General features: G+C 47.1%; 1 protein-coding gene across 4 annotated transcripts in view; it reads left to right on the plus strand.

Moving 5' to 3' along the window:
• MXRA7 (matrix remodeling associated 7) overlaps positions 1–14,114 on the plus strand; it is a 56,101-nt gene that overhangs the window by 30,580 nt on the left and 11,407 nt on the right. For 2 of the 4 annotated variants that reach the window (XM_006136490.4, XM_075903590.1), the window contains exon 3: positions 6,652–6,751. In XM_006136490.4, coding sequence (XP_006136552.1) covers positions 6,652–6,751 — 100 coding nt within the window. Of the gene's footprint in view, positions 1–6,651; positions 6,752–9,673; positions 9,755–11,063; positions 11,192–14,114 lie in introns of all 4 variants that reach the window. The other 2 variants (XM_075903589.1, XM_075903591.1) reach the window with 2 other exon arrangements.

A 14,114-nucleotide genomic window follows, 5' to 3' on the forward strand; every position in this document is an offset into this window, starting at 1 on the left:
TTCCATGGCTCTCTGCAGCTCCACTATACACATTGTTTCAACAGCCCTACTGCTTCCAGACCAAAAGTGTGTGCAAACACACTCCGTGCTGCAGGAGCACCAGGGGCATCTGGCTTTAAGTGTGCACAGTACTCTCCAACTGTGGTAGTGCTGGTAGGGGGTTTGGCGGAGTAACAGATCCTTGTTCTTGTGACTTCAGCCAGGATAGTGTTCCAGTGGCAGAATCCAGGAGAGGTGCGGGCTAGACAGTGTGGTTGGAGGGAGGACAGAGGATGTAATAGAAAACACAGACCTGGGATATCATGAAACAAATTCCAGCATTGCCAGGTGAGGGGTCCAAAGCAGAATTTTCTCTCCTTAGAGCTCTGGCCCAGCAAGAAGGAGACTGCTGTCTCTGTCCCTTTAAATTCCCAGAAGTCCCAGCTGGCAGGGAGAGTGGAAAGAGAAGGGAGGGCTACAGGAATGCAATAGGCTAGGCATTCCTCACCCTGCTCATTGTGTGCCAGCTCAGAATCTGGGGTGGGAGGGTCTGTTCTAGGACAATGCTCTGCTCGTGGGGACCAGGGAAAGGCTGTCACTTGCTATAAATACAGCCCCTGGTCAGCCAGGCCTGGGAGCTGCTCAGCTGCAGCCCTCTGGGGGAGGGGAGAAGGCTGGGGATTAGTTCCCCTCAGCAGCTGATGGCTTCCTCTTTCTCCTGATTATTGAGCTGTTAATTCCTTTGATTGGGCTAGAGTCAGCAGAGCACAAAGGCAGCAGATAGCATCACTGGCATTTGTCATTGCAGCAGCAGCAGCCTGGCAGGCCCTGGGGACAGCTGGGGAGGGGAAGGGGACTAGGATGAGCCAAGCTGCTGCTGGGTTTGGTGCAGAGGGGATGGAGGACTGGGGACAGGCCAGCACTGTATGAACACAGCTGCCCACTGCTCTTGTGGTTTCCTCTTGCCACCCTCCTCCTCCTCCGCCCACCCCACACGCATCAGGCCTTCCTGGCAGGTTGCTTTCACCCCAGCAGCCTTCTCCGTATCCTGACAGATGCGCCATGCCTTCTGCCTTCAGCATAACACAAGAACAAAGCCTGCCAAAAAGCTCCTTGAAGGCACTGGGAGATCTCCAGAGGGTTTAGCTAGAGCTGTGTTTAAGTGATTAGTCAATTACTTGATTAGAAAATGATTGACTAATTGGGACAACACAAGAACCTTGTTCATTACTCTCTCCTCCCCCTTGAAAACAAATGGTGCCAGGCGAGTGTGTGTCTTGACTAGGGGGCCAGTCCCACAGCTGTGCCATAGTCAGTGTGGTGGCTTCCAGAAAAGCCTCCTTGGTAAGGGGCCAGGCTGGTGGGAATCTTTCCTGTCCCGTGTCCTTGCTAGCCTTTGCAGCCCCCTGTCACAGGAGGCTTAGGATTAGTGCTAAGAGGCAACGGCTAATCCTTGCAAACTATCACCATTTCCTCAAGAGGGGAATGCGGGGTGGGGACAGAGCCTGGTGCTGCGAGCTGGCTGAATTTTCCTAGGGAACACTGCCAGTGAGTGGCGGAGCTGTGACTAGAACCTAGGCGCTCTGACTCCCAGTCTGGGGCACATGCCACTCAACTGTACTGCCTTTTATCCTGCCAATTTCTCTTTGCTTCCTGCCAGCCTTCAATGTGGCTGAAATCAGCCACCTCTGGGGTGCGATAGGGCACTCAGAAGATCACACAAGTGATAGGAAAGTTTGGACCTGGGATACCGCAGCAAACTGCAGTTGCTCTTTCAACCAGTTTGCCTTTCAAACTGTACAGGAGCCCTACCAACCTGCTCATGAGGCGGTCCAGCTGGGATTGGAACCTGCACTATCCGAGAATCGGGGATATTGCAAACTCACACTCCGAGTGAGGCTGAAGCAGGAGCCCCTCTAATGGCCATTGGCAACCCACTGTCACTGGCTGGTGCAGTCAGTGTTGAGTGGCTCAAGGTTCTTCATTCTTGTCTCACCCCCAGAAAAAGTACCTTCTGCTCTGGGTTCACTGCACTGACCCAGCCTCTGCAGTGCAAGACTCTGCACAGCATCTTCTCCAGAGTGCCTGCCTGGCAGCATGAAGTGGCGCTGGCTTGTTTTGCTAAATGAGGCCTTTGCAATGCTCTGCCCCCAGCCAGCATTACAGTAAAGAATCGAGACTCCAGCCTTTTCCAAGCTGGAAATATTCTTTTTCTGAATTCTCCCCCTTTCTGCCTTCAAGAGCCTTGGGCCAATATTAACAGAGCTTAGGCCATGATTTTCCACGCTAAATTCCTCTGGCTCAGTTGCAAATCCCAGCCATGGCAACCAATCGGAAGCATACTCTGCTGCCCTTCTCCCACCTCTGCCTTTTCCATCCTGAACTGCTGGTTGCTGAAGTGTTTACATGGTGGCCTCTTGGCTTGGTTTCTTCAGTGTCACTGATGTTGTCATCCCTAATCATCATTGTTATTTTCATTTCTTTTGAGATGGGAAATAGTCAGTAGGTTTTTTTGAGAATGAAAACTGTTGGTTTTGAAATTTTCTTTTGCATTTTTGGGGCGGTCGAGAGGACATTTCTGACTTTTTTTTCTACAACAACAAAACAAAGAAAAAACAACACAAATACTTTTCTCTCTCCTGTTTTTCCCCTCCTTCCTTTCTTCATTTTTTCCTTCTCCCTTCCTTGTTCAGAGGTAAAAATGGAAAAAGGAAGTGAGACGAGTAATCCATTCTGCCTGCCTGAATTCCTCTAGCAGTTTGAAAGAGGTGCTGTGATTTTCAATTCCTATCCTACATTGTATGCTCTTAAAGTGCTACTGAGTTCCGCCCCGGAAGTGGATGCATTTAGGTTAAGTGATTCCTTATCCACTGCTGGGATGAGGAAGCAGGAGGAGTTATGAGACTTAACTAACTTGAAGTTGTTCCTGTCCCTGGATAAATGGTGCTGTAGACATGCAGACTGCTATTCATTCCCTTTTAAAGGAATGTTCTAAATAATTCAAGCATTTTAATGGGCTGGACGAGATGACTCAGTCTGGCTAGTAAGGATGTTAAGTCACTTGTATGCATCTAATATAACCACATGGGTCTAGGATTGTTAGTCAGCTACCTTTTTATTCCTTTAAAGCATTTTTTATGTAAGCACTTCCATAGCCTTTATCGCAGTAGTATCAGAGCACTTCACAGTTATTAATGAATACAGACTGATATCTTCTGTGAGATGGGAAAAGTATTATTGTGCCCATTTCACACCTGGAAAACTGAGACACTATTAGATTAAGTGATTTACCCAAGATCATGGAGGAAGTCAGTGGCAGAGCCAGGAATAGACTTCTGGTCTACCTAAATACTTGTTTAATGACCTAAACATAAGACCATTCCCACTCTTTTCTTTCAATAAGTAAAGGACAGGAACCTCTGGGGAGCTGACAGTTCCCTGCAGCTACAGTTAAAGTGTCTGAGAGCAAAGAAGCAGTGGGTGGGAGAGGTTAATTTGAATTAAGACTTTTTTTACAAAAGGATGGCCAGTAAGAAATCACCCTGGAAACCCAGCCTCTTGGCAACTTGGAAATATTGGAGGAGGAAATATACAAGACAAATGTCTTTTTTTAAAAAAAAACCAAAAACCAAAAAACCACATGGCTATTTTATGTAAGTAGGTCACGTTACACTCTAAAATATTTTGCAGTTCATAGAAAAAAATCATGCTTAGAATTTTCAGTCTCTTTCCTGAATTTTGTCTGCAATCTGAAGAGAAAGAGAGCCCTTGAGCACAGAAAACTTCCAGCACTTTCCTTCACAACCTACAAAATACCTGTTGGCAGGAAGGTGGACAGAAGCTATTTCTCCTGTCACTCAATATTTAATGTCCCTTATTCATTCTGAACTGAACGGCACCTATTTGATGAGGAAAAACTGGTTTGGTTTTCTGTTAAGCAAAAGACTTTAAGAATAAAGATTTCTGATGTGATGAATGCAGATGAGCCCTGATTCCCCTTTCACATACCCTTAGTGAAACTCCACTGACTTCAGAGAAATGACTCTTGATTTTATACCTATGTAAATAAGAGGAGAATCGGGCCTAATAGCTCTGTGAGCAACAACCCGTTAAAGGCACATTTCAAGTGTGTTTTGAAGGCTTGTTTTTAGAGCCTGGTTAACTGTGCTACGATTCTGTTTGCTTTCAGTTGGTTAGACTTGTTTGCCTGCCAGTGCTAAGCTGTTTCCACTGAGGGAAATGAGATTTCACTGAGCTGCATTTTCTGGGTTGTGGAGTGAGGACAGTGTGACAGGCTTAGGTTGGCTGAGCACGCAGGCTGTGGGGCGATGGGTGGGTGTTGGTTTTCACAGGAGGCCAGACAGCAGCTGTTTGCACTCCAATGCTATAGCTAAATGATTAGCTCTTGATTCCGGGCCCTCCCCAATGGAAAACCCACCAGGATCAGTGGGAGGCTTGCTGACCCCCTGAGGTGCAGTGACTGGGGAATGAAATGGGAAATGTGTGTGGAGGTTAACAGAAGCTCCGTCTGTTAACCTGTTTCCTGTAAAGTCTGCTGTTTGAACAGGTAAACTGATCAAGTAAACATCAGTTCACACTAAAACATGCATGGGTTTCGTGTGCAGGAAAGCCGGGGTGGGGGGGAACTGTCATGTAATACAAGCCCTTACACAGGAATTTCTGGGGTGGGGCTTTTTTTGTAAACATGGACCACAAGGGCGTGAATGCACCCCCACACACGGTCCCCTAAATAAGTGGGGAAATCAGCCCCAGCCTTCCTCCGGCTGGTCAGAGCATTGGAGAGGGTGGCTCGGGCAGCGCGCTGCTCCTGCCTTCCCTAGCCAGCCAGAGCATGCTTATCTGGGAGGCGCTTTCGCAACCCCCCTTCCCCCATGTATGGGTCTGTAATAACCAGGACATCTGAGTTCTATTCCTGGCACTGCCTATATAGCAGCCACAGGAGAGACAAGGTGGGTGAGGTGATACGTTTTACTGGACCAGTTTCTGTAGTTGAGAGAGAGAGAAGCTTTTAAGCCTACCCAGAACTCTTCTGAAGGTCTGTGTAGCTCAAAACCGTGTCACTTTTACTAGCAGAAGCTCTTCAAGTAAAAGAGATTGCCTTGCCCACCATGTCTCCGTAATATCCTGGGACCCACACGGCTATACAACGTTGCAGTCAGTCTTCAGCAACTTATTTTGCCTGTTTCCCAACCTGTAAAGTGGATATGCTCAGGATGGGAAAGTGGTGGAGCTCAGCTGTAGGCAGAAAAGTGTATGTGATTGTTTTGGACCTGTGTTTCTCCAGATCTTGAGCTTAAGAAGGAGAAAATAGCCAGATGAGGCACAAATGAGAAGATTAGCAAACAAAACCTGGATCATTCCGTGGTTCTAAAGTTCTCTCTTTCTTGCACTAGCTAGGCCAGGTATTTACACCACCTCTGGTCTGTATTTTCCTGCCCTGAAAGAAGCCCCACTGAGTGTCTGGCAGGAGGCAGTATAGCACCATGGGCTCTGGAGCATCAACTTTATCTTTATACAACTGCTAGACATTTTTATTATAAAGCCAGCAAATATGCACAAGCCCTGGCCCTCCAGAGATGAATTTTGGAAGGCTTTATACAGAGAGACCACCCTGAGGAGTGGTTTAAAAATAAACAGAGAACTTGAGCAAAATCTCCTTGGGAATCTAGGGCTTGGGGCAGAGAGACTGCATGTAATAGAGAAGTAGTGTTAACTGTTTTTGCATTTGCAGAACCCTAAAAATGTTCAAATTCAGGTGCCACAGTTTGTGGATCCCAAGGGTAGAAAACCACTGCACTCTAGCAAAGGGATGCTACCCAAACTGGTTAATAAAGAAGATTCTTTTCCCATTGTGCCTATCCATTGGCCAGAGAAGGACTTTGGCACCTCTAATCACAACTGTTGATCCAGTCAAGAATGCTTTGGACTATATCTGTCATTTCTCACTGCTTTCTTGCAATGCTCCTGGCTGCTGGAATGTTGTGATTTCAAAGCCCATGGCATGGCCGGACAACTGGAACATTGAGAGTTGAAATAGATTGTGTGGCACATGCCCAGTGTGCTTACAGCATGGTCTCATGAGTGATTACTTTTAAATCCAAAGCATGAGCATGGGGGTCTAGGCTCCTGGGGAATGAGAACAGGGGAAATGAAACGGACCAAAACAGAGATGAATACTGCAGGCTAATCAGAGTGGGGGTTCCCTCCCTCCTGCTAAGTTTAGTGGGTCTCCAGACCCCTGACTCCAGAGGAAAAAATAGTCCAACAAGGTCTTTGTGCTAGAATTTAGAGACCGCTCATTCCAAAGGGGAGAGATCACTGACCGTGGACCTCAGGTTGGTGCCAGTTCCATGCGAATCAAACAGACTCTGTGACACCAACAGCATTAAATGATTGTAATGTCAGTCAGCTGTAAGCAGGACTTTAACCAAACTCTGAATCTACTGTTGGTCTTCCACTGGAATCATGTAACTTTGTTGAAGTTGCTTGTGTCTCCATTCAGTGTTTAGCTGTCAAATGCACTTTGAGGGTGGCACATCTCCCACTCTGGAGTGGGGAGCGAGGAGGACAAGGATTCCATCCACCTCTCTGGCCGCCTGCCAGAACTCACTGTGGTCTCCTTTCTCATGTGACTGCTGTCTCTCTCTCCAGCACCAGATGAGCAGATCTCCTTTAAATACAGCCCTGGAAAGCTGAGGGGGAGCCAGTATAAGACGATGATGACCAAAGAAGAACTCGAGGAGGAACAAAGGTATGTAGAGTTTCCTCTTCCTTTGGGCACATGGCCACCCTGCAGCTCTCCTCTTGCAGCTGGTTGCCAATTTTAACCCCTCTCCTTCATGGGTAGCAGCAGAAGCTGTGGTGTAAGCATCCATTGTATTTGGCCCTCCCTTTTGGAGAGGCAGGAGAGTTGTTAAAAATAACCTGGATTTGAAAGGGGCAGGGACCATGACGCTGGATTCCCTTGTACATGCTTTGGGTCAGATCCTCAGAGGTATTTGGTTGCCTAATGCTGAGGGAAATCAGTGGGAGTTAGGTGCCTAAATACCTTTTGCAGATCTTGTCCTCCGAGGCAAAGCCTCTTCTCATGCAACCTGGCACAGCTCCACTGAAATGAAGGACCAGCTCCTCATCTGGTGTAAACCAGCACAGCCCCACTGACTTTATCAGAGCTGAGTCAGTTCAGTCAGCCGAGGCTTTGGCCTCCTCTTCCTCCTTTCTTCATCACTTATCTGCTGTGTTTTCATGGAAGGCCTCAGAAATGGGGCTGTTCCAAGACTGACTAATACTCAGAGGTGCTGGGACCCAGAATTGAGTATAGATAGGGCTGTTGTATTATTTCGCATGAATACAATAAGACCATGGCTTGCAGCCTGAATGTAAAAGGGTGATGATAGCCATTCAAATCACTGTAAAATTACATCGGACAACCCTAGGGTACAACCTGAGTAGGGCAGGGAATCTGACATTCAGAAGTGCTGAGTACTCACAAAATCAAATGTAATCAGTGGGAATCTCAAGTGCTCAGCAGCTATGAAATCCAGGCCCCACGTGGCCTAGTGATTCTTTTCCCACTTCTGATTTCTGTGTAGCAAGCTCGTATCTGCTTCCTGGGAATGCCTGGTATGTGCTGCTGCTTTAGAATTCCACCTGGGGCCCTTTTCAAGGCTCTTTCTGTACCAGGGCTTGCCACGTTTTCATAAAATGAACTCTGCAGATAGAGTTGCCACCTTGCAGTCTGATAAAACCCAGACTAATCCCCCTACCCACCAAACCACAGTTTGTATAAAGCCCCTTTTTGAATGAACCGCTGCGCTCAGCTCAGTGACAGTAAGCAGTGGAACCAATTCAAATATTTTTTTCAGCGGGGCAAATTCCATTTCCCCAGCAGTGACTCTGTTTCAGTCCCTGTTCATCCTGCCTGTCCTGTGCTGCCTTCTCCCACATAGACCCCAGGCCTCCCTCAGCCAGGAAATCTCTCTTTCTTACCCACTCAGTGCCTGAGCTGGTGCTGAACTCTCCCTGGAACAGGTAGAGGCTTCCTATGAACCAAACTGCAACCTGATTAGCCTGGCCCACCTCTGGTCTGTACAAAGGGGTGGCTAGTTCAAATTTGAGTGGCATCTTAACCACTGTTCCCTCTTAATTTTTTCCATCCACGTGCAGAATATGTTTTATGTACACCAAAGTGTGTGTGGTTATGCACCACAAGTAGCAACGCATGCTGCCAGTAGCTACCCTGGCAACACTGAGCCAGAACTAACCCATTTTATGGGGTTTTCCCTTCTGGAATTTTTATTTTTATGATGAGGTCCTTGATGGCATTTTAGTTTCATCCTTCTTAGCAGCACACTGGCTCAATCTATCTAAAGAGCTATTGTAGTCAGAAGAGTGACTCTTCATAGAAACGACACTGTGGAGTTCTGTAGTTAGTCTTGCTCTAGATCAAACTTCCTCCATTTATTACTCAGCAGAGGATTTTCCCTGTCTCTGTACCCCCAGAAGCTTCAAACTCCCTGGGGATCTAGGAGTCAGGTTTAGCACTTTATACCGTCATCAACCATAAAGAATCTCAGACAAAACTCTATGGCTAGTTTTATTGCTGATCCATGAGGGTAGTACAGGTTCCAGCTAGCTCTGCTGTAGCTATAATGACCCCGTATTGGTTACTACACTATAAACTTGATTTGTGTTTCCCTTTTCTTTATATTTCTATCCAGACCAAACTCTCCGCTCACTAACCTATAGCAAGTTGCTCATGTCTGCTAGCTTCATCCCATCATTTCCACTCAGAGTCCTTATGGACAAGTCCTATAGAACTGAAAATGAATTAAATCAGTAGGGTACGATAGAAATTACTGTTGAAAACTGATTGACCTAAAAGACTGTCCTACAATATGTAAAGCAGCCTCTATTGTACTGCGTGCTCTAGCTCAGCCAGAGATTGAGCTGGATGCCAGCATTGTTGTTTAATGTTATGGCCTGGAATTCCTATTCTAAGTGCAACAAGACGATCTTAATGATCCCTCCTAGCCTTAGATGGCTGAAATCCTAGCACCACTGATGCCAACAGGAGTTTGGCCATTGACTTCCAACAGAGCCAGGATTTCACCCTCTGAATCTATTAGTTCTGGAGAAAGATTGATTCTACAGGATGGCTTCCTCATGAAGTATGTTGACACCCTTCCTGGCACATGTGGGATCTACCTCCTATTTCCATTAAGTTCCTTTTTAAAGGGTTGCCTGTGAGGTATCTTCACACCTAGAACCTGTCATGAACACCTGGAGTTGGCTCTTCCACTTGGGGGTTTGTTCCATGTGAAAGGGCATTGTATTTCTAATGGCTCCTTTATTGTCTTGTCCATGTTCCATGTTTCTGTGTGTTTTTCTGGTTTCATTTCCCCTTGATCTTGGCTGTGGCATCAGCAACTTTTCATTTCAGGCTTCTCAGTTCCCTGTTCTCTAGCTGCTATATGGGGCAGAGCTGCCTGCAGGTAAGATGCTAATCAGACCAGCTGAGAGTAGCAGTGCAGCTCAACCTTATCCTTTGTTCTATATCCCTTTACTCATCCCCTTAATCCTCCACCCCCCTGCAGACACACTCTGCTGCCAGGCACCTCCTGACAATGCTGCTGTTTTGATATGACCCAGGTTTGCTGCGTTTATATTGCAGGATTGAACTGACCTCTGACCTCACATCCCTGTAGCAAGTACCTTAGGTGCTCGGCCACAAAATTTCTTGCAAATTTTTTTGGTAAGGAGATGATGGTTTTTTAGAAGTAGTGGTACCACTTGATAACCTTGCTAATGTGTTGTTTTTTTTTAATGAAGTAACCATGCCTGCCCCACCTCCCTCACCCCTTCCCTCCTCATAACAAATTAATAAATCCACTCTCCTCCGTGCCCCCATCTCATTTTCCATCAGCACCAAAACTGGTCTGGAGAAACGGGATATACAGACCTTTGTCCCCTCTTGTTATGCCTTGGTCCAGCCCTTAGTGAGCACCTGTGACCTCTGCAGTAAAAGCATTGAGCACTCAGCATCTTTTAGGCTCTGTCCATCACATCTGTGCACTCAGCCTTTGAAATGTGGAAGCCTGAAGTTTTGCCCCAAAATTCACTTTGGTTCACCAACTTGCAAAACGAGAGTCACCGACGAGGCTGGAACCTTCGCGAGCTTAGCCTGCACAACCTAAGGGGCACAAGTCACCCAGACAGGCATCTTGATTGATTTTCTGATAGTATCTTTTGCATGTGCCTGAGGGAATTGTCAGCCTCATGTGGGACAGAGGAAGGGGATGCAGAAAAAAGGGTTATTTAATAGAAAGCTGTTTCTGCTTCATGTTACTCAACATCACCTCAAAACTGCAGATATTCTTGCCCATTTTTCTTGATCCAAATGGAGGATTTATCCCTAAATCAGTGTTAAATGATCAGACGAGGGAGGCGTGTGTAATGTATTAGCTGCTTTAATTTCCTCTGTCTGATCATTTTAGTCTTAAAAATAGAGGGACTTCTCAGAAAAGAAAGAGGATAGTGACTAGACCGGTGAATGTTTTGGCTAAACATGGTTTACCAGATCCAGTTTCTTAACAACCTTGTCTTCTGCACTAGGGATTTGTCCCAGTTCTGACCATCAAGTGCCAGGTGTAGCTGCCCCAGTGCTCCTTTTTTGCCTCAAAAAAGGAGGTATACAGGATCTTGCGCAAAAGGGTTTTTTTTGCGCAAAATGGCCCCGTCTACACTGCTTGTTTTTGCGCAAAAACCTCTTCTGCAAAAAGCATCGGCAGAGAATTTGCAAATGACAGCGTGACAAATGCTAATGAGCGCTTCGTTTTCATTGTCTCTGCCGACAAAGGCTGCAGTGCAGATGTAGCCTTAAAGTGCTTGGCAAAACTAGTGTGCACATTAGTGGGACCCAGGAGTCCGCTCCCCAGAGTCTGTCTTAACTTTCTTCCCTTTCCAGATTTATTGGATGACCTTGGCTAGAGAAAGGAGTGAGCAAGTGTGTGCAACTCAGCAGGAGTGTTTGTGTGAGGGTCTTTTCTCTCTCCTCATTCCAGGGGCTTAGGTGAAGGTGAACATAGCCAGAAATATCCTGTAGGGTCTCTGATCCTAGGGAAACAGGGTAATCCATGTGAGTTGGTGAGAGAAAGGGTGGCAGCTGTATTTTCACCATAACTTTTTACTGGTAAGTGTCAGGCATCCTGGATGCTTCTAATTCTTGCGTGGGATGCAGGGTTAGAAATAAGCAGTCCATACACTCCAAGCATTCTTGGTGACACTTTAGGGTGTCAGCTAAGCCCACTTTGTTTTAGTGCTGTAATGGTATGGGGGAGGGCATTAGAAATGAACAGGAAGGCATTTGCCTCCACTTTTGCTCATGAGAGAGCTTGATTAGGAAGGAGAGGCAGAACCCTAATCCTGAGTGTGCAGAATTCCTCTCCATTCTTGGAAAAACTTAAAAAACAATGATTAATCTAATAGCTCCTTAAAGACTAATAAATCATGTAGATGGCACTATGAGCTTTTGTGGGCAAAACCCGCTTCTTCAGATAACACCTGAAGAAGTGTCATCTGAAGAAGTGGGCTGTGCGCACGAAAGCTCATACCACCATCTACGTGTTTTGTTAGTCTTTAAGGTGCTACTAGACTAGTCATTGTTTTTTCAAGTTTTTCCTGTTACAAACTAACTCCTGTGAAGCTCTTGTCTCCATTCTTGGCGCTTCTGGGGTCATGTTTCCAGCAAAGGAGCGCCCTCTGCAGGGTGAAGTGAGGCCTTCTGATTTGGATTCTGACTTCAACCCCATAAACAGGACAAACTATTTGGGAGGAAAAGTCCTTAGTTTGTGTGTGTGCTACTTAGTGAGAGCCACTGAAACTAGAGATCAAGTGATCCACTAGACATTAGCTCCTCATTCCTGCCCAGCTAATTTCATGCACATTGTACAGCCGAATTGGCAGTTGCCTTGGGAAATCCCTGCCTTGCTCAAGGCTGCAGAAAGACTGTGAGGAAGGGTCTGTGTGTGTGTTGGGGAGGTGATTGACCCATTTGAGAGAAATAGGTTCATTATGCAGCCAACCAGCTGAACTTTTTGTGGAGGCTGGGGGGAGATTCTCTTCCTACTTCTTGACCACCTCCTCCCCTCCACTTTCCCAACCAGCTCTTAGTAGAAATGAGCAGAGAGAATGGTGCTGGCTCTGACTTAGGGCTAGGCCAGGGTTCAAGGCTGAACTGGAGTCCAGGCCTGGTCGGAGTCAGAATATTATGAGGCGATATCATGAGATTTCCATCCTATTAGGCCACAATTTAGAACTGGAAAATTGGATGGGGCAGGTTCCTATTTAAGAATGGGGAGGGGGAAAGACCCTGCCACGCTGCAGCATCACAACATGAACCTAGGATGGAAATGGGTGCAGCTGGACACATAGTGGGAATATTTTAAATTTTGGACTGGAGCGCAGCAGCAGCTACTCCTCTGGAACGGACAGGGCTGCCAAGGGCTGGTTAATGGTCTGACCCTCTCAGTCTCTTTGCTGTATTTCAGACACCTCCACTACTGTTCTCCCCAAGAACAAAGCTAGGGTACAAAGGGGATGGGGTTGTATTGGGACAGATCTCCATTGTCCCTCCCAGCTCCTGGGCTCTACTAGCATCTCCATCGCATGCTTCCCTCTGCTTGCTCATCAATGCATTCTGCTTGCTTTCTCCCTTCGGTAGCATGGGGATGGGGTGGGCATTTTCCCTTTCTCCATCCTCTCCCCCTCCCTGCTGCTTGCTTTCTCCCTGGCCCCTTCCTTGGCAGCTGTGCTTTTCTGTCCAGCATGGTGCTTCTTTTGGATGAGAGAGGCTGGTAAGTTTTTGTTGATTGTTCCTTTTTTTGCTTGTCATCTTCTGCAGCACGATAGGTGTCGTGGGGCAACGGTTGAGCAGGAAGGAGAAGGGGTTGGCATCTGCTGCTTTATTAGCACTGTGAGCAATGCAATGCATAGTGCCATTCTGCCAGGAAAGCTTCAGTATCAAGAAATGTTTTCCCCTCCTTACCACATCTCTGACTGAAGCCCTACATTTCACTTATGGATCTATGTTGGACCCACAGTGCTGTTGGGGCTAACCCACCCGCAGGCATAGCTGCAGAAGCGTCAACCCTCCCATCCCTTTTTCTGGCCAAATACTTCTCTCTTCCCATTCCATCCCTACCAAACAGGGTTAAGAGTTAAGACCTGTCCTGTTTATTGTTCTCCAGTGTAGCCACTAATCTCACTACAGGCTTCACTGCGGTCGGGAGCCACAAACAATGTTTTCATAACAGAGAGCCTAGAGCAGGGGTGGGGGACCTAAAGCTCAGGGGCTGGATGTGGCCCCTCGGTTGCCTGGATCAGTTCCCTGTAGCATCGGGGCCCCCCCCAGCATTGTGGAGCCTGCACTGACACTGTAGTGCCCCCCCCCCCCCCCCCCACTGCCTCCTCACAGCCCCCAACTGATTTTTCTGTGGGTCAGCAGTCCCCACACAAAAAAGGTTCTCCACCTCAGGCCTAGAGCATGGTGGGAAAATCCCTATCCCCCTTTCCCTCCTCACTCTAAATACCCAGACATAAACTGTTCTGGGGAAGTGGATCACACAGTCCTCTGGGAAGGAAACAATCCTTCCCCCTTTGGTAGAATTCCCCCTCTACAAACGAGGCATTGCATGTAAAAGCAATCTGAGTCACATGTAGAAAATCTTGTCCATGTCCTGCGTGTAGCAACGAGGGAGCTTTGAGAGCTCCTAGCAGCTTTTTCATAGGTTTAGACAGTCTCTTCTCCTTCACTGTGTTGGGTTGAGAATACAGGCCCCAGTTTGAACAGCTGGGCTCTCTTCCTTTCTCTGCTCAGCTCCCAAATTCTCATGGCTGCTTCTCTGTGTCTCTGGCCCATTATTCATGACATGTCTTCATCAGCTTCTGCTTTGCTTAATTCAGTGTTCCCATGGACAGCTTGCCATTCTCCATCTGCCAATTCACTGGGAGTCTCGTATTGCTGGCACACCTACATTCTCCCATGGCAGGGAGCAGCAGGGACCTATAGAGGAACTTGGGCTGAATACCAAGACAATGCCTAAGTTACAAGCCAG

This window comes from Pelodiscus sinensis, chromosome 20 (genome assembly GCF_049634645.1).
Source record: "Pelodiscus sinensis isolate JC-2024 chromosome 20, ASM4963464v1, whole genome shotgun sequence".
NCBI lineage: Eukaryota > Metazoa > Chordata > Testudines > Trionychidae > Pelodiscus > Pelodiscus sinensis.